Source organism: Lucilia sericata, unplaced genomic scaffold (assembly GCF_015586225.1).
Source record: "Lucilia sericata isolate MDLA Ls3-8-SP2 unplaced genomic scaffold, ASM1558622v1 Contig000017F_arrow, whole genome shotgun sequence".
Classification (NCBI taxonomy): domain Eukaryota; kingdom Metazoa; phylum Arthropoda; class Insecta; order Diptera; family Calliphoridae; genus Lucilia; species Lucilia sericata.
In genome coordinates, this window is record NW_023994056.1 from 816,337 (window position 1) to 839,513 (window position 23,177).

Sequence of the window (23,177 nt, forward strand, 5' to 3'; positions counted from 1 at the left end):
CAGCCTATTCCTATTAAGTTATTTACGCATACCACCACACTTTGCTCTCTCCCATTAACACAGTTTTTTATCCCATTCGTCTCAAAATTTATCTACTCCCCTTTAGTTTACGCGCATTTTTCACACGGTTCGGTTGTCCAATTGGAATGTCTTAAAAAAATTATTGTTTTTTTAAAGAAATAATTAAGAAAGTGTAAATATTTTTGCATAATTTTATGAAATAAATCTTTGTGAATATCTGTGTGTAAAAATTTTCCCGAAAAGTTTTCATTTGCTATGCGAAAAAAGTGTGAAGAGTTGTAAGAAAAAAATTGCATTCCTTAGTTACTTCTATAGTTTGCTTCATCCTACTACTTGTTGTTATTGTTCGCTGTCTCTGCTACTGCACAATGCTTCAGCCGATGTCCTATGCCGTTGTTCTTGTAAGTTGTTGGCTTTTTATTACTATAATTTCAATAATAAAGCAAATTTTTGAATAAAATAAGATTTTTAATGTTATACTCAATATAAATGATTTAAGAGTATAATTAAACCTAACTTACGATTATTTTATAACTTTTTATCAATAAATTGAATAATTTGCCTTAATTTTTAACCCACTGTTCTCACATTTATTTTAAATTTAACAGATTATTGTCATACAACCTACATTAGCATTGTTTACCTCTAAAGTCGATAAAACAGTGCTTTGTTTACAAACTGGCAACCCTTTATCTTATCAATTCTTCTTCTTTCAGTCAGCTGTGTTTTATTTTTTGTAGTGAACAAGTGGAAAAATTTAGTGTGAAGTGAAATAGTGCAATTATTCAATAAAAATTTAATAGTTTATTAATAAAAATATAAAACAACAATAGCTCAACATGGTGCACAACATTCCGGTAAGTTTTGGCAAATAGCATTTATAAATTTTAGAATTATTGTCAAGTCATTTCATGCAAGGCGTCTCTAAATATTTTTTTTCATAAATTAACAAAAACAACATCATAAAAATAAGCCCCTCATTTGTATAAACAATTTAGTGTCTTTTGTCCATTTATCACAACATTGCGGAAAGTTTTTGCAAGTAGCATTTAGGTATGTCTGGAATTATTGTCAAGTCATATAATGCAAGGTGTCTCCAAACATATTTTCATAAATTAACAAAAACAACATCATAAAAACAAGCCCCTCATTTGCATACACAATTTAGTGGTTTTTGTCCATTTTTTTCACAATTGGGTTAACAATTTAAAACAAATCGTGTTAAAAAATTAAAACTTTTTGTATTTTAATTTATTTATTTCGTGTGCTGCTGGTGTTAAATATTAAAAGATGGTTCCCAAATTTTATTACTTTGGCTATGGCAGTAACATGTTGGCCAAACGTATACACATACAAAATCCGGGAGCTCAGCGTGTGGGAGTAGGCAAACTGCAGGTAAGTTTTTCTTTCATTAAAACAGCGAATTCACTACAACTTGTAAAGCTCATCTGCCTAGGACTACCGCTTAGATTTTCATACATCTTCCTCCAACTGGTTGGGAGCTCCGGCCACTATTGTACCTTCTTTAGGAGATGTTGTCTATGGTGCTATATGGGAAATAGATAGCTGTCATATTAAGGATTTGGATAAGTATATTATTAACTCAATTTCCTATTTACTATAATAAAACTTTAATATTTCATGTATTTTCCTTTTTTAGCCAAGAGGGCGTCCATGACAATCTTTATAAACCTCTAACTTTACCCGTCTATTGTTTGAATTTGGATAAAAATATAGAATGCCGTTCTTATCATTTGGTTAATCAACCTAGTACCCATTTGAAAACTTTAACTGCTGATACAATTCCTGCTAATAGACAACCTTCAAAGACTTATTTGAAAACTTTGTTAAAGGGTGCTTTGGAAACAGGTTTACCTGCTGATTACATTCAATGGTTGAAGACAGTCCATCATAATAGTACAATTGTGGAGAAATTTGAAAAACATTTAGAATTGGATAAAGTAGATTTATGATTTGTTAATTGTAGAGAAATTGCTGTAAACAAAGAGTTGTGAAACCACATTAAAGTATTTATTAACGAAAAAATTAATTTAAATAGAATTTAAAAAAATAAAGCAATTTATTGAGAGAAAATAGTCATACTATTAACTAATTTGATAATAAACCAGTTTTATACTGGCTTATTTAATATTCCATACGGGGTTTTAAATATAGCCAAATTTGGAATGGCCTTATCATACATTAGCTGCTTGTATTACATACAAATTTTAGTTTATTTAAAAATAAAAACAACAATAGAGATTTCATGAACTAAACTCGAAATGAACTAGAACTGTACTAGAACAGATCTAGAAGTGAACTAGAACTGAACTAGAACGGAACTAGAACTGAACTAGAACTGAACTAGAACTGAACTAGGACTGAACTAGAACTGAACTAGAAGTGAACTAGGACTGAACTAGAACTGAACTAGAACGGAACTAGAACTGAACTAGAACTGAACTAGGACTGAACTAGAACTGAACTAGAACTGAACTAGAACTGAACTAGACTGAACTAGAACTGAACTAGAACTGAACTAGAACTGAACTAGAACTGAACTAGAACTGAACTAGAACTGAACTAGAACTGAACTAGAACTGAACTAGAACTGAACTAGAACTGAACTAGAACTGAACTAGAACTGAACTAGAACTGAACTAGAACTGAACTAGAACTGAACTAGAACTGAACTAGAACTGAACTAGAACTGAACTAGAACTGAACTAGAACTGAACTAGAACTGAACTAGAACTGAACTAGAACTGAACTAGAACTGAACTAGAACTGAACTAGAACTGAACTAGAACTGAACAAGAACTGAACTAGAACTGAACAAGAACTGAACTAGAGCTGAACTAGAACTGCACTAGAACTGAACTAGAACTGAACTAGAACTGAACTAGAACTGAACTAGAACTGAACTAGAACTGAACTAGAACTGAACTAGAACTGAACTAGAACTGAACTAGAACTGAACTAGAACTGAACTAGAACTGAACTAGAACTAAACTAAAACTGAACTAGAACTGAAACTAATTTATTTAATTGAAAGACTAAATTTTGTATTGAGTAAAGGTCAATAACCACTTATGTTAAGTTCCTATTGTATTTGTGTGCCGACCACTGCTTTAGAATTAAGATTCAATTTGATTTTTATTAATAATTGCGTAATTTAATTTTCTTATCACTGTTGTTATAGTTTTTTATTACACAGACCAGGGGAAGTAGACTCGCGAAATTCATAAATATTTATACAAAAAATACTAAAATGAAAGGGAACTTAATTTACTAAACTATTACTACATCCATTAACTTTATCAGTTATCCTTAGTAATCTAAAAACAGAATTCAAAAGTAACTATTGAAACTGAAACAAAATATAAAATTTTTTTAGAAACATTTTAGACAATTTCAATAATGTTGCTTAGCATACCTTCTTATGAAGCCTAAATAATCTTTAGTATAAGCTTGTTATGTTTAGTGATTATTTGCAATGAACTCACATTTTCAATTTGAAGCTTGTTTTAATTAGTTGCTGCCTTTTTCCGTCGGCTATACATTTAATAGAAATGAATGTAGTAATTTTCATATGTTTAGTACAAATTTTAAGTTTAGTACAAAGTTCTGTGATACCAGATGATAATGATAAAAATGAAATTGAAAATTTAAGAGAAGTTAATGGTGATAAATTTTATTACTTCGGTTATGGCAGTAATATGTTGACCAAACGTATACACATACAAAATCCCACAGCTGTAAAAATTGGAGCAGGAGTCCTAGACGTAAGTAAATTATTAAATCTCAATTAACGTTTTCTTAATTTAATATTCATCTTAAAGAACTATCGTTTGGACTTCAATTTCATCACCAACAGATGGCAGGGTTCTGCTGCTACAGTGGTGGAACATTTAAATCGCACTGTGCAAGGCACTCTATGGGAAATTGACTTAACAAATATGGATGACATAGACAAGTAATTCTCAATTATTAATTATTATACAGTTTTAATTATCTCTATACTCTTTTTCAGTCAAGAAGGTGTGCATCTAAACATCTACAAACCCTTAAGTGTTTCTGTTCGCCAGTTAAGTAATAACAAAACTATTACAGCTCGTGTTTATCTTTTGGTTAAACAACCTGTTACTGACCTAGAAGAATTGGAACGTGATTCGATACCATTAGATAGACAGCCTTCAAAAACATATCTACAGTGTTTGGTTAAAGGTGCCATAGAGTCGGGCATTGAAGAGCACTACATTAAGTGGTTAAAGTCTATTAAGCATAATGGTAAGGTGGCGGAGCAATTAGAAAATGATTTGGAATTGAAAGATGTAGAATTAGATTCTTAAGATAAAAAAGAAAATAAAATAATAGAATTACTTTAACTGGCTTTTATAAAGTTTAAAGTGTTTGAATTGAAAAAAAAAACAGCTTAATTTTTGCCTAAAGCTTTTCTAAGAACTACATTTAATATCGATTTTATATATTATTTAACAAAACTTGTAGGATTTCTGTTGAGCAATATAAATGTTTACACTTCATCAGTTTTGGAAAAAGATAATTCAAAAAATATGAAAAATAAATTGAAAATTAAAGAACAGTAGAAGCTCTTAGCTAAAGATTCCTTACAATGTACATTGAAAGTACATAATTTAGTCATTTTAGTTTAGATTCCCCTGTCAATTTCGGTAACAAAGACAAACTATTCTTAAGATATCAAAAACACATGCTCCATGAACAATTTAAAGTGAGCAATTGTTTAACACTGAACTCTTCAGTTTCAACAATTCCCATAACTAAAAGTATAATAGTACATAAGTGCAACTTCTAACGTACGTGAGAATGTTTTCATAATTTTTTTTTAAATAATAATATTTTAAAAATATGTATTATGAAGAAAAACTTGTTAACCTCAAAAAACTATATGTATGTACGTTTTAAAATGCAGTTGTTGCCAAACAAAATATACCACAAAATTCCATTTAAAAACAAACAATTAATTTTAAATCTTATTTTTTAAATAAATGTATATTCTGCTTTTAATTACCAGCTCATGTCAATTGTCTATTGAAAAGCTTTATGCAACTGCAAACAGAAACAAAACCACAAATCCTTTTTTTTTTTAATTGTATAACTACAAAATTACTCAATTACTGCTAAAACTTTTTAATTATGAACTTTTTTTGCACTTTTTAATAGTATTCGAAGTTTTTGGTTTCCCCGCCAACACTACATAGATAAAATATTAAAATAACAATTATATTGAAATATTTTGAAATTTAGCTGATTATGTTATTTCATTATTTTAAAGTTTTTTTTTAACAATACATTTATGCAACAAAATAGCATCGCATTCTTATGCATGTAGGTCTGGTATACAAATGTTTATATGTGTATGTATATATAGAACTAATTTATAATGTCATAAATTGTCAAGTGTATTGACAATTTCCTTGAATATTATGCAAACAAAACAACTGAATGTATTTATTATGTGAATACATTTACGAGTACTTGTATATAAATATATGGAATACATAGAATTATTAAATTCATATTGGGTAGGGGCACAAGTAGAACAGAACTAGAACAGAACTGTACAGAACTAGAATAGAACTAGAACAGAACTAGAACAGAACTAGAACTGAACTAGAACTAAACTAGAACTGAACTAGAACTGAACTAGAACTAAACTAGAACTGAACTAGAACTGAACTAGAACTGAACTAGAACTGAACTAGAACTGAACTAGAACTGAACTAGAACTGAACTAGAACTGAACTAGAACTGAACTAGAACTGAACTAGAACTAGAACTGAACTAGAACTGAACTAGAACTGAACTAGAACTGAACTAGAACTGAACTAGAACTGAACTAGAACTGAACTAGAACTGAACTAGAACTGAACTAGAACTGAACTAGAACTGAACTAGAACTGAACTAGAACTGAACTAGAACTGAACTAGAACTGAACTAGAACTGAAATAGAACTGAACTAGAACTTAACTACAACTGAACTAGAACTGAACAGAACTAAACTGAACTGAACTAGAACTGAACTAGAACTGAACTAGAACTGAACTAGAACTGAACTAGAACTGAACTAGAACTGAACTAGAACTGAACTAAAACTGACTAGAACTGAACTAGAACTGAACTAGAACTGAACATAGAACTGAACTAGAACTGAACTAGAACTGAACTAGAACTGAACTATAACTGAACTAGAACTGAACTAGAACTGAACTAGAACTTGAACTAGAACTGAACTAGAACTGAACTAGAACTGAACTAGAACTGAACTAGAACTGAACTAGAACTGAACTAGAACTGAACTAGAACTGAACTAGAACTGAACTAGAACTGAACTGAACTGAACTAGAACTGAACTAGAACTGAACTAGAAACTGAACTAGAACTGAACTAGAACTGAACTAGAACTGAACTAGAACTGAACTCTAGAACTGAACTAGAACTGAACTAGAACTGAACTAGAACTGAACTAGAACTGAACTAGAACTGAACTAGAACTGAACTAGAACTGAACTAGAACTGAACTAGAACTGAACTAGAACTGAACTAGAACTGAACTAGAACTGAACTAAACTGAACTAGAACTGAACTAGAACTGAACTAGAACTGAACTAAACTGAACTAGAACTGAACTAGAACTGAACTAGAACTGAACTAGAACTGAACTAGAACTGAACTAGAACTGAACTAGAACTGAACTAGAACTGAACTAGAACTGAACTAGAACTGAACTAGAACTGAACTAGAACTGAACTAAACTGAACTAGAACTGAACTAGAAACTAGAACTGAACTAGAACTGAACTAGAACTGAACTAGAACTGAACTAGAACTGAACTAGAACTGAACTAGAACTGAACTAGAACTGAACTAGAACTGAACTAGAACTGAACTAGAACTGAACTAGAACTGAACTAGAACTGAACTAGAAACTATAACTTAATTCTTATTGATGTATAATTGAACTGAAATTACCGATTTATTTGGAAATTTTAAATTTGTTTTTATTTTTTCTTTCAATTTAGAAATGACTTGCTCCCCTATCGAGTAATTTTCTGTGCACTAAAGTATCATAATACATACTCGTTTGTATATTAATATCAATATATGCACAAATACCTTCACGTTTATATGAACAACTATGTATATGTTTTGTACACTCTCGACTTGTTCATCCTGTGTACTCACATATAAATCTCTACACATATATTTTGTCGTCCTCCTGGACATCTTTCCGTCTCCGTTTTGTTAATGCTACCTACCATATTGTATATAGATACCAGATGTATGTATTTGTTATAAAATAGAATGTCCAGTTTTTGACATGATCCAGATGAATGACCATTTACAAGACATGTGTCCAAATTTATTACGTTCAGTATTATATTATACAAATTATTGAAGCATATAACGACAGCTTTTGAAGAAGAGGTTATAAGTTTCTTTGGAAATATATAAGTATATAGATGCATTGTTTTTATTTGCCTCACAAGTGTTGAAATATATTTCTAAATAATGAGAAAATATGCTGTTCAGTACTTGATAGAGACTGACTTTTTTTCCATTGAAGGTAATTTACATATAATACGGTTGAAGTGATAAATAATAAAAGAGAAATTGTTGGAAATTTACTAAAGAAAAGGGTGAAATAATTAAATTTTTTTCAATCTAAACAAATTGTAATTTTTTTGTTTATTTAACAATTAAAATTTTTAATTGAATTTATTATTGTTATTTTCATTTTAGGATTCTAATGTATTTTCTAAAATTTGTTATTTATCTTAATATTTTATTACTAATTGAAAAGTTTATTTAAATTCAGCTAAATTTGTATTTACAATAGATGTTGTTAATAAAACTTTAAGCTCCCCCGCTTTGATAAAAAAGTTTCTATTGCTATCTTTTAAATTACTTAAATGCTTGTAAATTTTCATTTAAATTTATTTTTTTCACCTTTACAACTAAAGGTGAATAGTAGAGGGACGGACAGATAATTTAATACTTGAACATAATCAAATTGTAAATATTTGTGCAACAAAATTGTTTCTTTAATTTCCTTCTGTTTCCTCTTAAATGTGTGGAGGGGGAACGAATAACTAACTGCTCTACAGTTTAGATTTTCCTTCTTTTTTTTTTTTTTGCTTACACACAATTAAAATGGAATCGCCTTCTATTAGAGTTGAACTCAGCTACTGAATGGCTGTGGCTACAAACGCACAAGAACTTAATTTCTTAAGACACTCTCAGTCAGTGGTGTTGGCCCGAGGGGGGAGTTTCAACATGATTATTTCAACTTTGAATCACTTGAGAATACAAAAACACAAAAATCTAATAAACACTTGAATTAATACACATTCACAGCTACAAATACCAATAGCAAACTTACTTGGAAACATAATCTTGGTATGCATTTAAAATCGTGTGGTTCTAGATGGAGAAAAAGAGGAGAATGAAAGACAGGGATAGAGAGAGTCAGAAAAGGACATTCTTTAGAAATCACTTTACTGCAATAATGTTGATAGTCATCGTAATAATAATGTTGAAGTTATTGTATGACAAGAGCAAGAGTTTTTATCCTGCCAGAGATAAAGATTATTTTTCCTTATGTTGGCAGCTGAGGTCAGCACAAAGAGAACATAACACATACATGAAAAAATTTCAGCCTTTGCTGTGTCAAGCTTTGTTAAAAGTTTTAAAGCTACTTTTTCTATGTTTTTATTTTAAATGTACTAGTTTTTATAAATTCGTGCCCTGTTGCCTATGACTGCCGTTCACTGCTTTAAACTTAACTAAAGTACAAATAGCCAGCCAATAACAATTCCTTTGAATGTGCAGATTTATGTGTAGTAGGTGGCAATCTTTGAGTAGCGTGACTTTAACAATTATTGACTTGCTGCTGCATGCCGTGTTTTTTAAATTAGCAGAAGTTGAAATGTTAAACTTAAGAACAAAAATTCTTAATTGGAAAATATTGAGATTTATATTTAAGGGTGTGAAGGTGTTATTAGCATGCTAGTTGTTAAATTAGTGTTCGGTCCACATAGATACCATAGATACCAGGGTCCAATAGCAATTATAATATTTGCAATTACCTAACATAAAAAATACATTCGAAATCAAAATCTATCATTTGGAAACTGTAACACATGATCTCTTAGAGCCGAGCACTGATTTAAAGAAGATGTTTCTTTAAGTATTTTTGAGAAGTTAATTAAGGATATCTGAAAGTTTATAACAATTCATTGACAACTGATCTTATTGAGTAAACAATAGACTCGTCCAAATACCAATTTATAAACATATTCGTAAACCGCTCCACAGACCAGTACTTAAAATATTCAGTACACCAGTTCATTGATTATTTATAGTCTATAGTCTAGTCTATAGTCTAGTCTATAGTCTAGTCTATAGTCTAGTCTATAGTCTAGTCTATAGTCTAGTCTATAGTCTAGTCTATAGTCTAGTCTATGGTCTAGTCTATAGTCTAGTCTATAGTCTAGTCTATAGTCTAGTCTATAGTCTAGTCTATAGTCTAGTCTATAGTCTAGTCTATAGTCAGTCTATAGTCTAGTCTATAGTCTAGTCTATAGTCTAGTCTATAGTCTAGTCTATAGTCTAGTCTATAGTCTAGTCTATAGTCTAGTCTATAGTCTAGTCTATAGTCTAGTCTATAGTCTAGTCTATAGTCTAGTCTATAGTCTAGTCTATAGTCTAGTCTATAGTCTAGTCTATAGTCTAGTCTATAGTCTAGTCTATAGTCTAGTCTATAGTCTAGTCTATAGTCTAGTCTATAGTCTAGTCTATAGTCTAGTCTATAGTCTAGTCTATAGTCTAGTCTATAGTCTAGTCTATAGTCTAGTCTATAGTCTAGTCTATAGTCTAGTCTATAGTCTAGTCTAGAGTCTAGTCTATAGTCTAGTCTATAGTCTAGTCTATAGTCTAGTCTATAGTCTAGTCTATAGTCTAGTCTATAGTCTAGTCTATAGTCTAGTCTATAGTCTAGTCTATAGTCTAGTCTATAGTCTAGTCTATAGTCTAGTCTATAGTCTAGTCTATAGTCTAGTCTATAGTCTAGTCTATAGTCTAGTCTATAGTCTAGTCTATAGTCTAGTCTATAGTCTAGTCTATAGTCTAGTCTATAGTCTAGTCTATAGTCTAGTCTATAGTCTAGTCTATAGTCTAGTCTATAGTCTAGTCTATAGTCTAGTCTATAGTCTAGTCTATAGTCTAGTCTATAGTCTAGTCTATAGTCTAGTCTATAGTCTAGTCTATAGTCTAGTCTATAGTCTAGTCTATAGTCTAGTCTATAGTCTAGTCTATAGTCTAGTCTATAGTCTAGTCTATAGTCTAGTCTATAGTCTAGTCTATAGTCTAGTCTATAGTCTAGTCTATCAGTCTATAGTAGTCTATAGTCTAGTCTATAGTCTAGTCTATAGTCTAGTCTACAGTCTAGTCTATAGTCTAGTCTACAGTGTAGTCTATAGTCTAGTCTACAGTCAAGTCTACAGTCTAGTCTATAGTCTAGTCTATAGTCTAGTCTATAGTCTAGTCTACAGTCTAGTCTATAGTCTAGTCTATAGTCTAGTCTATAGTCTAGTCTATAGTCTAGTCTACAGTCTAGTCTATAGTCTAGTCTACAGTCTAGTCTATAGTCTAGTCTATAGTCTAGTCTATAGTCTAGTCTACAGTCTAGTCTATAGTCTAGTCTACAGTCTAGTCTATAGTCTAGTCTATAGTCTAGTCTATAGTCTAGTTTATAGTCTAGTCTATAGTCTAGTCTATAGTCTAGTCTATAGTCTAGTCTATAGTCTAGTCTATAGTCTAGTCTATAGTCTAGCCTATAGTCTAGTCTATAGTCTAGTCTATAGTCTAGTCTATAGTCTAGTCTATAGTCTAGTCTATAGTCTAGTCTATAGTCTAGTCTATAGTCTAGTCTATAGTCTAGTCTGTAGTCTAGTCTATAGTCTAGTCTATAGTCTAGTCTATAGTCTAGTCTATAGTCTAGTCTATAGTCTAGTCTATAGTCTAGTCTATGGTCTAGTCTATGGTCTAGTCTATAGTCTTGTCTGCAATCTAGTGTATAGCCTAGTGTTTAGCCTAGTCTATAGTCTAGTCTACTATTTATAGTAGTCCATAGTCTAATGTATAGTCTAGACCAGCGGTTCCCACCGTTTTTTACTTCGCGGACCCCTTGAGGAATTTATTTAATTTCACGGACCCCCATACATATTTTGATATCTTATTGTTATAAATAACACTGTGATACAAAAGTGAAGAAAAATAAAATGCAGTCGTTCTCATATACCAATTCTATTTCGTTATGGTCCATAGAGTACGAATATATTTTTAGTTTTTCCCTATCACTTCGTTAACTTACTTTTTAAGAGCAAAAGATGCGAAAAAGAGCCATTTTTGAAATTTTAAATTTGAAAAATCATAAGTTTAGTAGTTTTCATCCGATTTTCAAATCCGATATTTTTTTTTAATGATACAAGTGTTGCCTTTTAATCCAAAAAAAGAAATCCAAAATTTATGGTCAAATGTCTGAGTTACGGTCGTTTAAGTAAAAAACTCACACTTTTTTAAAAAATTTTCATTTTCATCATGCTCTACTTTGGCCATGAGGCAGTGAGTTCATCTTTTATTACTTTCCTGAAGAATCACATAAAGAAAGGTTTCTAAAACTTGTTATTTCATAAAAATCTATGAAAAACTGGATGATTTATGACAATTTTTCTAATAGCATGTTCCTCGAATTTTTGGTTTTCTCCATACAAATTAATTTTTGCATAAAAATGTTTATAAACATTTTTTAAACTTGTTACAAAGAAAACCAGAAACATGAACATTTTTGTATGGAAGAAATATGCTATATTTTTATAAAACTGAGCACAACTCATAACCTTTTTCATCGATTATCATAAATTGACCATCATTGGAAACCCAACTTAATGTGCCTTTTTTCAAATGTAATAAAAGCTAAAGTTACTGCTTAACTTTTAAAAGTTAAAACTTTTAACTTTTTAAAGTTAAAACTTCAAAAATAGCTCTTTTTCACATCTTTTGCTCTTAAAGAGGAACTAAACGAAGTGATCGGGAGAAATTAAAAATATATTCCTACTCTATGGACTATAACGAAATGGAATTGGTATATGAGAACCCCTGCATTTTTTTGCTGTATCACTGTGTAATTGTTCGTCCGAATATTGTCTTAGTCCTGGTTCATAAACCCTATAAAATATTCCCGTACATTGAGAATATTTAGTATTTCGGAGATGTTTTCAATTGCATGGTTTTAAATATAGAATGACTTCTAACATGATGTTTAATTTTATGATCGTGAGAGCTTTCATGTTCATTTCTCGTCAAGGTAGCGAAAAGGTTTCTTTATCAAGTATTGTCGACATGTGCTTAAAGAGTCATGTTTCTAAATTTTTTTTGCGATTGCATAGGAGTGAGCTGAGTATGTAAGCTAAGTTTTCGGGAAAATATGTGAAAGTTAGACTTCTTCGATGTTGTTGCGGAATGCGTTACCCACATAAAATATGACCTGAACTCTTTGCGAATGTACTGTGAATTTGGATCTTAAATTTGAATTTTAAAATACCTACGAATTATTTTACTGCGTGGTTTTGACTATTTACGCATAACGCTATGAATTTTCTGATGTTGATTTAATAATATTGAACAACAAAATTAAGTTAAAATCTGTGTATCACGTCGGAATGGAATATTTATATTTAAAATTAACTAGATTAACACTTTTGCTTACAATTTAAAAAAAAATATGAAATGTGACCTAACTTCATATTCCGGGATACCAGTATCAGTATTTAATTCTAAGGCAAATCATTATCCGTCTGCTATAAAAACACTTATTTCGATACATATACATTTATAAAAATTACAAATCACATAATACTTTACTTTATAAAAGTGAAACAATAAATTTGTAGGGCCTAGCTTCATCCTGATAAACGACCGAAACAATAAAATTCAAAGAGTCACCAACAAATCTGGGATTATTGAATAAAAATTGTGTATTTTAGTATTTATGAAAAATTTGGAGATATTTTTAATATTTTCTAACATATAGAGAATATTTTTTATTCATGATTTTTTTCGTTCGTCTTCGCGGACCCCCTAGGATTTTGCTACGGACCACTAGGGGTCCGCGGACCCCCTTTTGGGAACCGTTGGTCTAGACTACTTGATAATATTAATTACTATAGCTGTGTGTTGATTTTCAGCTTAACACCAGCATAAATGTATTTCTGTGCCCATCACTGCATTTTTGGAGAAATTTTAATACTTTTTTTATCAATTCTTTAAACATCTTTTAAGCACTTACCGTTTCGTTGTAGCATTAATAAGTAAAATTTTGTTTTAAAATTATTTGAAATTTTTTCAATTAATTCTTGTCCTCAACACTGCTTCGTTATTCGAACAAAAAAAAAAAAAACGAAGAGCAAATCTTAATATTGATTAACATCCACTGATTCAACTTCAAATCGTAAGTAATGGGAAACTGAACTGTAATGCGTTTTTACGTTTTTTACACTCTCCCTTTATTTTCATTCATTTCCATGTCCGTAGTAAAACGGAACATCCTTGAACATCTTTTAATTGCACAAAAAGAGAAAAACCCAGCGAAATTACGTTGGCCGTAAGTAATACATATTTATAAAGAGTAAATATGCAAATATGATGCATAATTACGTGTACAATAAATTCATTTTATTTTTTACTAAATAACCTTCATGGCCCGTACAGGGTGTAAGTGAATGCAAAACATATTGGCAGACAGGTTCAAGGTATGGGGCGGGGTAGGAAACTGCTGCCTACAACAAGGAATTAACAGTATTGCCAACAAATACTCAATAAAAGGCTTGTTTTTTTATATGCACAAAAAGGAAATAAAAATCAAGTAGTTTTTTTTTCGTTTTAATAAAACGGAATAATGAAAACTGTTATGACACGGAAGTGTGTAAGAAAAATACAATAAAAATAGTATATATGTATGTGGCATATTTTAATATTAAAATTGCATATTTTTAAAAACTTCCAATGAATTTCACTTGACCATTCGTTTTTATTGTTCAGCAACATTTAATTTAATTTCTTTTGATTAAATAAAAATACACACAGGCGCACAAATTGTGGAAAAATACGGTTGAAATTAAAATAAATATTGTTGGAGTCTTTAATAAGTATTAATTATGTTCACATCCACTTAAAATTGTATTTATACACAAATTATTATTAATTTTCATAGATTGATTAAAAAAACAATGAATATGGCACGTAGTCACTCAAAAATATCATCAATTAAATATTTAAATCAGTGATGGGCGCAAAAAATATTAAAACACACGCATTATTATAAAATTTGTGTAAAACTTTATTGAAATTTGATTTTTATGCTTTTACACGTACGATATACTCTTGCCTCTCCACGAGCATATAGAAATTTCAAAAGTGACCCACACTGATATCAATACATATGCAAAAGTGAAGAAGTATGTATATAATCAGCAACACATTTAACAATATTCTTAATTGTAGTTTAAATTTTGTGTTAATATATGTCATTGAAGTCATTATTATAGACCCATACCCGGTAGATTTAAGGGATATAATTACCAAATGGAATGGAATTTCTGCTTAGGCATCTGAAGGGTCTTCAAATTGTAATTATTAAAACTTTACATGTAAATTTAAAATAACCCTATGACATTTTTTTCTGCGGAATACTTGATTTCTAAAATGCTGCAGGGTTTTTTCTGGCGCTAGTTAGCCATTGTTATTTCTGACTCAGGAAATGCATTCAGTAGTCAATTTGTTTGTATATCATACACTCAACAGATATGCTAAATTTAAACAACAAATTTTACAAAAAGTCCTATAAAAGTACTACTTTTATTTGTACTAGTCATTAGCATAGTTTCACATCTTCTTAATTCAAATCCAACTCTACAAACATAAAACTAATAGAGCCATTTGACAATCACTATTATCTGTCAACAACTAAGGACACCAATTTTTAAATTAAAACAATTATAATTTATAACAATTCCATCCTCATACTAATAGTACTTTTCACATTTTAATTGTACCAAGAAGTACCACTTAAACATTCAATATTTATGGGTGTCTTATACGATTGCAAGTGCGTAAGTGCTTTCGGTAAATGTGTGTGGTGTTCACACAAGTGGTAATTCGAACTTTAATTAATGTGGCTTTAATTTGTATGTATTTATCTACATATGTATGTATGTGTGAAAGTACGAGTAATTTCATATGTTCTTTCTTCCATTCCATTTTCCAATCATACAGAGCTACAAAATATTGCAGAAGCAATAGTTTTAAGTAGATTTTTGAATAACAGAAAATTTTAAAAGTCGTTTAAGGTCTACAATTGCTACACTGTCTACTTTTATTTCGCTTGAGATCCAATAAAGTATTTGCTAAACGAAATTTGTTGTCTAGTGTTACATGAATAAATAATAATGTTGATGAGAATTTTGACAATAATATAATGTTTAACAATGTTTTGAGACAACATAATTGCAATTTGTAAATTCTTAACCTGAGATGTAAACGAATTTATAAAATTCAATTTTATTTATAATAATAGAAAAGTGTGCATTAGAGTTGAATCAGAACTAGAACTGAACTAGAACTGAACTAGAACTGAACTAGAACTGAACTAGAACTGAACTAGAACTGAACTAGAACTGAACTAGAACTGAACTAGAACTGAACTAGAACTGAACTAGAACTGAACTAGAACTGAACTAGAACTGAACTAGAACTGAACTAGAACTGAACTAGAACTGAACTAGAACTGCACTAGAACTGAACTAGAACTGAACTAGAACTGAACTAGAACTGAACTAGAACTGAACTAGAACTGAACTAGAACTGAACTAGAACTGAACTAGAACTGAACTAGAACTGAACTAGAACTGAACTAGAACTGAACTAGAACTGAACTAGAACTGAACTAGAACTGAACTAGAACTGAACTAGAACTGAACTAGAACTGAACTAGAACTGAACTAGAACTGAACTAGAACTGAACTGAACTAGAACTGAACTAGAACTGAACTAGAACTGAACTAGAACTGAACTAGAAATGAATTAGAACTGAACTAGAACTGAACAGAATAATATTCTAAAATTATTTCAGAATTATGAATATTGCTGGTGGCTTTTTCTTTAATGTCTCTTTTAATATTTAATTTAACTTCCTTGTTGAATCATAGACTCACTCTTATTTATATATTCTTGTTGTCCATTTAAAATAATAAATATTTAAATAATTTTAATGTTCTTCACTTCCTTTGTATCTTTTGCGAAATCAGGAAGCGTAGTTAAACAAAATATTTGAAGTTGTTTACTCTAGCATGCGTTAATACTAAATCTATTTCGCTTAACACTTGGAATTTAATTAATAATAAATGATTTGTTTGAAGTTTGCATTAATGTTTATTAATGGCAAATAGTAAAAAACAGCAACGTTGAAAGCTAAATTTTTTAAGGATCAGCTAAATTATTATTGTTTATATTATAATTTGCTCATTTGTAAAGATTTTATTATTTAAATTAAATTTTTTAAGAATTTGTTAATTTTTTATGATTGTGGGGGTTTCTTGAAGTAAATTTTTGTGCTTAAGGATATTTAAATGAAACCAACACATTTAGCACACTTAACTCATTATCATATTCTGATTATATTTTCCTTTTGAATTATTTGAATTAAAACTGATTACTGTGGCATTTCTTTTTTATATTTTTTTCTTTTTGCCTATTTTATAATACTTTAAACTCAATAAAAAATTTATGCTATAAAATTATATTAATCAAAAGTTTGTTTAAGTGTCTGTGTTATTTTTTTTTTTTTTTTTTTTTTTTTTTTTGTTCCTCTTCAATAATTCCATTTTAGTATGCATGAAAATATTATGAAAAGACCAACAAACCTTGGCATACAAACTTTTTGTTTGTTTTCCTATAAGTTTTTTTTCTAAGTTTGTTAGTTTGTATTAAAGCAAACGCTGGTTAAACAAAATTATTATAAGGAGAAGGAAATAAAAAAAAAATAGACATCCATCTTCTATGGGCCTTTTGAAAAGAGCCTGAGAGAAAGTAGTTGGATAAAAAGGAAAATCATCAATGTCATTATTAACATCAACTACTTCATGATGAGTACTTATACAAACACACATACATATATACATATGTATTTATGTATGAATGTTTGGGTATAAGTGTTGTAAAGTAGTTGGTTATTTTGAATGAATGTATGAATGAACTAGAGAAGAGGATAATGATCATGATGACTACTATATGGTGACATTAAAAATACTTACAAAACCAGCTCAAGTCAATGAAAATTTTTCACTTTGTAGGAAAATAGTGAAAAAAGCAAACAGTAACAACAACCAACAATGGCATCAGGGTTTTTTCTTCTTTTATTTATTGGAATATGGGGATGATAGAAAAGTTTATTATACACTTTTACTGCTGCTTCTCAAGTATACAATTTTATGTTTATTAAAATCAATGTCAATGATATTCATCATCTTATTTTTACTTTCTGCCATGTGTTTTCTATTAAAGGATTAACATTTTTTAAGTTAAAGTGAGTTGATTAAGGGTGAAAGTAAATTTAAATCATGTGTTTTACATACTCACTATTTTATAAGTTTAGATGCTGCAAGAAGAATATTTTAACAGAGGTTTAAATTATTTAATACTATTAGTATAATTTTGATTATAATATAGACGAAAGTCTTGAGGCCAGTCTAGTCTATAGTATAGTCTTTCGAAACTAAAGTAGCGAACTATGAAGTCAAGTCTGTAGTAAGAGATATAGTCTATAGTCTGGTCCTTCGCCTGGACTATAGTTTAGACTAAATTCTAGTCGATAGTCTGGACTATAGTCTAGTCTATAGTCTGGACTATAAACTATAGTCTAGTCTATAGTCTGGACAATAGTCTATAGTGTAGTCAGTAGTCTGGACTATAGTCTAGTCTTTAGTCTGAACTATAGTTTAGTCTATAGTCTGGACTGTAGTCTAGTCTATAGTCTGGATTATAGTCTAGTCTATAGTCTGGACTATAGTTTAGTCTATAGTCTGGACTATAGTCTAGTCTACAGTCTGGACTATACCCTAGTCTATAGCTTGGACTATAGTCTGGAATATAGTCTAGTCTATAGACTGGAATATAGTCTAGTTTATAGTCTGGAATATAGTCTAGTTTATAGTCTGGACTATAGTTTATTCTATAGGCTGAACTATAGTATAGTCTATAGTCTAGTCTATAGTCCTGACTATAATCTAGTCTATAGTCTGGACTATAGTATAGTTTATAGTCTGGACTAAAGTCTAGTCTATAGTCCTGACTATAATCTAGTCTATAGTATGGACTATAGCCTAGTCTATAGTCTGGACTATAGTCGAGTCTATGGTCTGGACTATAGTCAAGTCTATGGTCTGGACTATAGTCAGGTCTATAGTCTGGATTATAGTCTAGTCTAACCTCTTGTCAATAGTCAAGACTAGAAAAGTCTTTTATCTTGATTGTGAATGAAGATTTTATTTACATTTATATATAATAAATGTATGAATAAAAACGTTTAGAGTTTGAGTAGTTTCTTAAAATAATAAAAAATTGTAATTACATTCTTGAATGTTTTTTTTCTTCTGTATTTATACTTGAATAACAGCGAATACTTGTTTATTTAATTTTAATGATTTTTACTCAAAGCTAGATATTAATGAATTTACATAATTTGGAAAAAAAAATAATAATTAAGAATTCATGCAGAGATATTAATTTAAATGGAAAATTATAAATTGCTGCAAATTATTAATACACATTTAGATTAACGGTTTAATGAGGAGCCTTTTTTGATTTGTGTAGATATATAGCACAGACTTGAAACTCAATTTTATCCTTTTCCTGTAAAAACCTTGAATTTTTTTTTGATTTCTTAAGTTTAGATTAAAAGTCACTTTTTTATTAGCAAAAGTATTTTTATATAAATGTTTTAACATTTATTTGATTTGTTGGTTTTGTAAAAGGCTTTTTAGTTAAGCTTTTTATTACCCCTTGAAATATGCAACAAATTTGTAAAATGTTCTTTATCTACACACACATACACAGTTACCATGGAGTGTGTTCGGTGTATGCTTGTTATTATGTCTGAGAAAAATCCTTTTTTCTTTGCTGAAATCTTTGTAGCGTCACATAAAACTCATTATATTTAAATCATAGCATTTCATAAATTAAAGCTTTGACATTTCTTTTGGCAACAACAAACATGTGTGTTGTAAAAGAATTTGTTACTTTCGTCCTTAGAACACACATAATATAATTTGTAATGCCACTACTATTACTAAAAAAAGGACATATGCTTGTGTGTAAGTGTGCTTGATTGTTTGAACTGTTGTAGTTGTGTTTATTTAGCCGTGTATGTATAACTCTTGTGATTACAATGACCTTAATTAGCCCTGGTTTGTTGATTTATATACTAACACATGTATAAAAGTATATGTGTGTAACATATACGTACATATGTATTCCAACACATACTTACTTAGATATTTTTTTGTATATAAAACAAAAACAAATAGACAGTGAAAAAAATAAATAAAAAGAACAACAAAATACAAATACGTACTCGTGCCATATTCTGTGATTTGTCGTCTAGACTAGAACTAAAAAGCATCATAAATTAAAATGCCACAAATATAAACAAAAAAAATCAAGAAAATGAGCAAAAAGAAATCTGAAAAGAATAGATAAAATAGAAATCGCATTTCAAATAATATTTATGGTTTTATCTTCACTCCCTAGGTCTTTGTACCTTCTCGGGAGATTCAATCTTTGTGAAAGGAACAAACTAAAAGTGGCTGTTAGAAAATATATAATATACTTAATATCTCAACAGACAATAAAACAAAATAAAATGAAAATTTAATAAAAAAATAGGTTTAATTTTCTACAAAGGACTTTCCCTGTTTTCATGAAAGATAATCTTTGTAAAATGTTTTTATTTAATATAAAACGTGTTAACTTAAAAACTCATCATCACAATCATCAACTTAATCTAAAATTATAAACACCATGTGCTCATTTTGTTGTTTATTATTTATGACATTTATAATGTATAACAAATTTAACCCTGAAGTAACCTAGAGGATATTTGTTAAAAAACAAACATTGGACCCTAAAGTATTATAAGTTTAATATCGATAAAAAAAAAAACTTAAAAATTGCCTGTGAAAAAAAATTTATTTTTGTCCAAAATAAATATTGATGACAATTATTAATGAACTGCAGGTTAAAAGTCTTTAAATAAATCATTTATTTTGTTGAAGTAACGCATGTGACAGTTAGTTTTAAAATAAATATTTTGAAATTTAAGAAGGATAAACTTGTGGTTGCTTATATAACCTTTACGAAAATATATTTTTTGGAAATTAATTAATTTTGGTAAAAAAGAACATATGATGCGAAATGTAGATGATGTTTAAACATTATTGCTTTAAAATATGTGAAGGAACAATGTTGCATCAATATGTTAGAGAAACATGTTGAGTAAAAAATAACAGTTTTGACTATACTCATGTAATTGGAGTTAACTATGATAAAGTCCGGTATATATGTATATATAGTCCGGCCTATAGTCTAGTCTATAGTCTAGTCTATAGTCTAGTCTATAGTCTAGTCTATAGTCTAGTCTATAGTCTAGTCTATAGTCTAGTCTATAGTCTAGTCTATAGTCTAGTCTATAGTCTAGTCTATAATCTAGTCTATAGTCTAGTCTATAGTCTAGTCTATAGTCTAGTCTATAGTCTAGTCTATAGTCTAGTCTATAGTCTAGTCTATAGTCTAGTCTATAGTCTAGTCTATAGTCTAGTCTATAGTCTAGTCTATAGTCTAGTCTATAGTCTAGTCTATAGTCTAGTCTATAGTCTAGTCTATAGTCTAGTCTATAGTCTAGTCTATAGTCTAGTCTAGTCTAGTCTAGTCTATAGTCTAGTCTATAGTCTAGTCTAGTCTAGTCTATAGTCTAGTCTATAGTCTAGTCTATAGTCTAGTCTATAGTCTAGTCTATAGTCTAGTCTATAGTCTAGTCTACAGTCTAGTCTACAGTCTAGTCTATAGTCTAGTCTATAGTCTAGTCTATAGTCTAGTCTATAGTCTAGTCTATAGTCTAGTCTATAGTCTAGTCTATAGTCTAGTCTATAGTTTAGTCTATAGTCTAGTCTATAGTCTAGTCTATAGTCTAGTCTATATTCTAGTCTATAGTCTAGTCTATAGTCTAGTCTATAGTCTAGTCTATAGTCTAGTCTATAGTCTAGTCTATAGTCTAGTCTATATTCTAGTCTATAGTCTAGTCTATAGTCTAGTCTATAGTCTAGTCTAGTCTAGTCTATAGTCTAGTCTATAGTCTAGTCTATAGTCTAGTCTATAGTCTAGTCTATAGTCTAGTCTATAGTCTAGTCTATAGTCTAGTCTATAGTCTAGTCTATAGTCTAGTCTATAGTCTAGTCTATAGTCTAGTCTATAGTCTAGTCTATAGTCTAGTCTATAGTCTAGTCTATAGTCTAGTCTATAGTCTAGTCTATAGTCTAGTCTATAGTCTAGTCTATAGTCTAGTCTATAGTCTAGTCTATAGTCTAGTCTATAGTCTAGTCTATAGTCTAGTCTATAGTCTAGTCTATTAGTCTAGTCTATAGTCTAGTCTATAGTATAGTCTATAGTCTAGTCTATAGTCTAGTCTATAGTCTAGTCTATAGTCTAGTCTATAGTCTAGTCTATAGTCTAGTCTATAGTCTAGTCTATAGTCTAGTCTATAGTCTAGTCTATAGTCTAGTCTATAGTCTAGTCTATAGTCTAGTCTATAGTCTAGTCTATAGTCTAGTCTATAGTCTAGTCTATAGTCTAGTCTATAGTCTAGTCTATAGTCTAGTCTATAGTCTAGTCTATAGTCTAGTCTATAGTCTAGTCTATAGTCTAGTCTATAGTCTAGTCTATAGTCTAGTCTATAGTCTAGTCTATAGTCTAGTCTATAGTCTAGTCTATAGTCTAGTCTATAGTCTATAGTCTAGTCTATAGCCTAGCCTATAGTTTAGTATATAGTTTGGTCTATAGTCTAGTCTATAGTCCAGTCTATAGTCTAGTATATAGTCTCGTCTATAGTTTAGTCTATAGTATGGTCTATAACGTAACCAATAGTCTAGTCTATAGTTTATTCTATAGTCTAGTTATAGTCAAGTCTGTAGTCTAGTTTATACTGTAGTCTACAGTCTAGTGTATTGTTTAGTCTAGTCTATATTCTACTTTATAGTTTAGGCCATATTCTAGTCTAGAGTCTGGTCTATAGTCTAGGCTAGTTTATAGTCATATCTATAACTTCGTATATAGTCCATTCTACTTTTTTTTTTCTTTTCAACTATTTTCTGTTTTTGTTTTTACAAAATGTATGTCAGCTTTAAAAACCTTTTAAAAAAACTGTTTAAATTTATTATTACAAAATATATAAAATATAAGAACATTGAATTGAATTATTTATAAACAAATAATCTGAAGTAAATATAAAGCAAAAACTATCTTAAACAGTTGGACACCAAACCAAAACTACATGTAACACAAAAATCAAGTATTGCAACAGCAAAGGAATTAAGTCCAATAAAAACAAAAAAAATTTACTCATATATAATGAAATCATGTATTTACTCCGATTACTCTTATATAGAGATTGTTTTTATTATTTTTAAGCAAAAGCTTTTCCTTAATATATTCTGCAGAGGGTATTTAACCACTTTATCTACTAAACAGGCCAAAATAAATACTACAAAATGAAATTATATTTTTTATTCTGCTGTTCAACAATACTTTTCTTTTATTTGTTTTGTATATTATGTATGTTTTTGTTAAAATAAGCTTCTCATAAGAAAGAAAATAGAAAAATTTAGGAAAAAATAACATGTATTTTAAAAAGCAGTATAAAGAAAACAAGAATAATAGATTGAAAGGAACATTGTTAGCAGCATTATTTAACTTAAAGTTAGTTCAGAACAACTGAAACTAAATTGTAGCTA

At 29.7% G+C, this 23,177-nt stretch overlaps 2 protein-coding genes across 2 annotated transcripts; both read left to right on the forward strand.

The window, feature by feature from the left end:
• Positions 1-740: 740 nt before the first annotated feature.
• LOC119606502 (gamma-glutamylcyclotransferase-like) lies at positions 741-2,082 on the forward strand. Its single transcript, XM_037960037.1, has 4 exons — positions 741-878; positions 1,312-1,416; positions 1,478-1,611; positions 1,682-2,082. Exons 1-4 carry the CDS (start codon positions 861-863, stop codon positions 1,992-1,994), a joined length of 570 nt encoding a protein of 189 aa, XP_037815965.1. The 5' UTR covers positions 741-860; the 3' UTR covers positions 1,995-2,082.
• Positions 2,083-3,509: 1,427 nt separating this feature from the next.
• Positions 3,510-4,420, forward strand: LOC119606493 (gamma-glutamylcyclotransferase-like). The gene is made up of 3 exons (XM_037960025.1): positions 3,510-3,806; positions 3,864-3,997; positions 4,055-4,420. Exons 1-3 carry the CDS (start codon positions 3,594-3,596, stop codon positions 4,371-4,373), a joined length of 666 nt encoding a protein of 221 aa, XP_037815953.1. The 5' UTR covers positions 3,510-3,593; the 3' UTR covers positions 4,374-4,420.
• Positions 4,421-23,177: the final 18,757 nt, after the last annotated feature.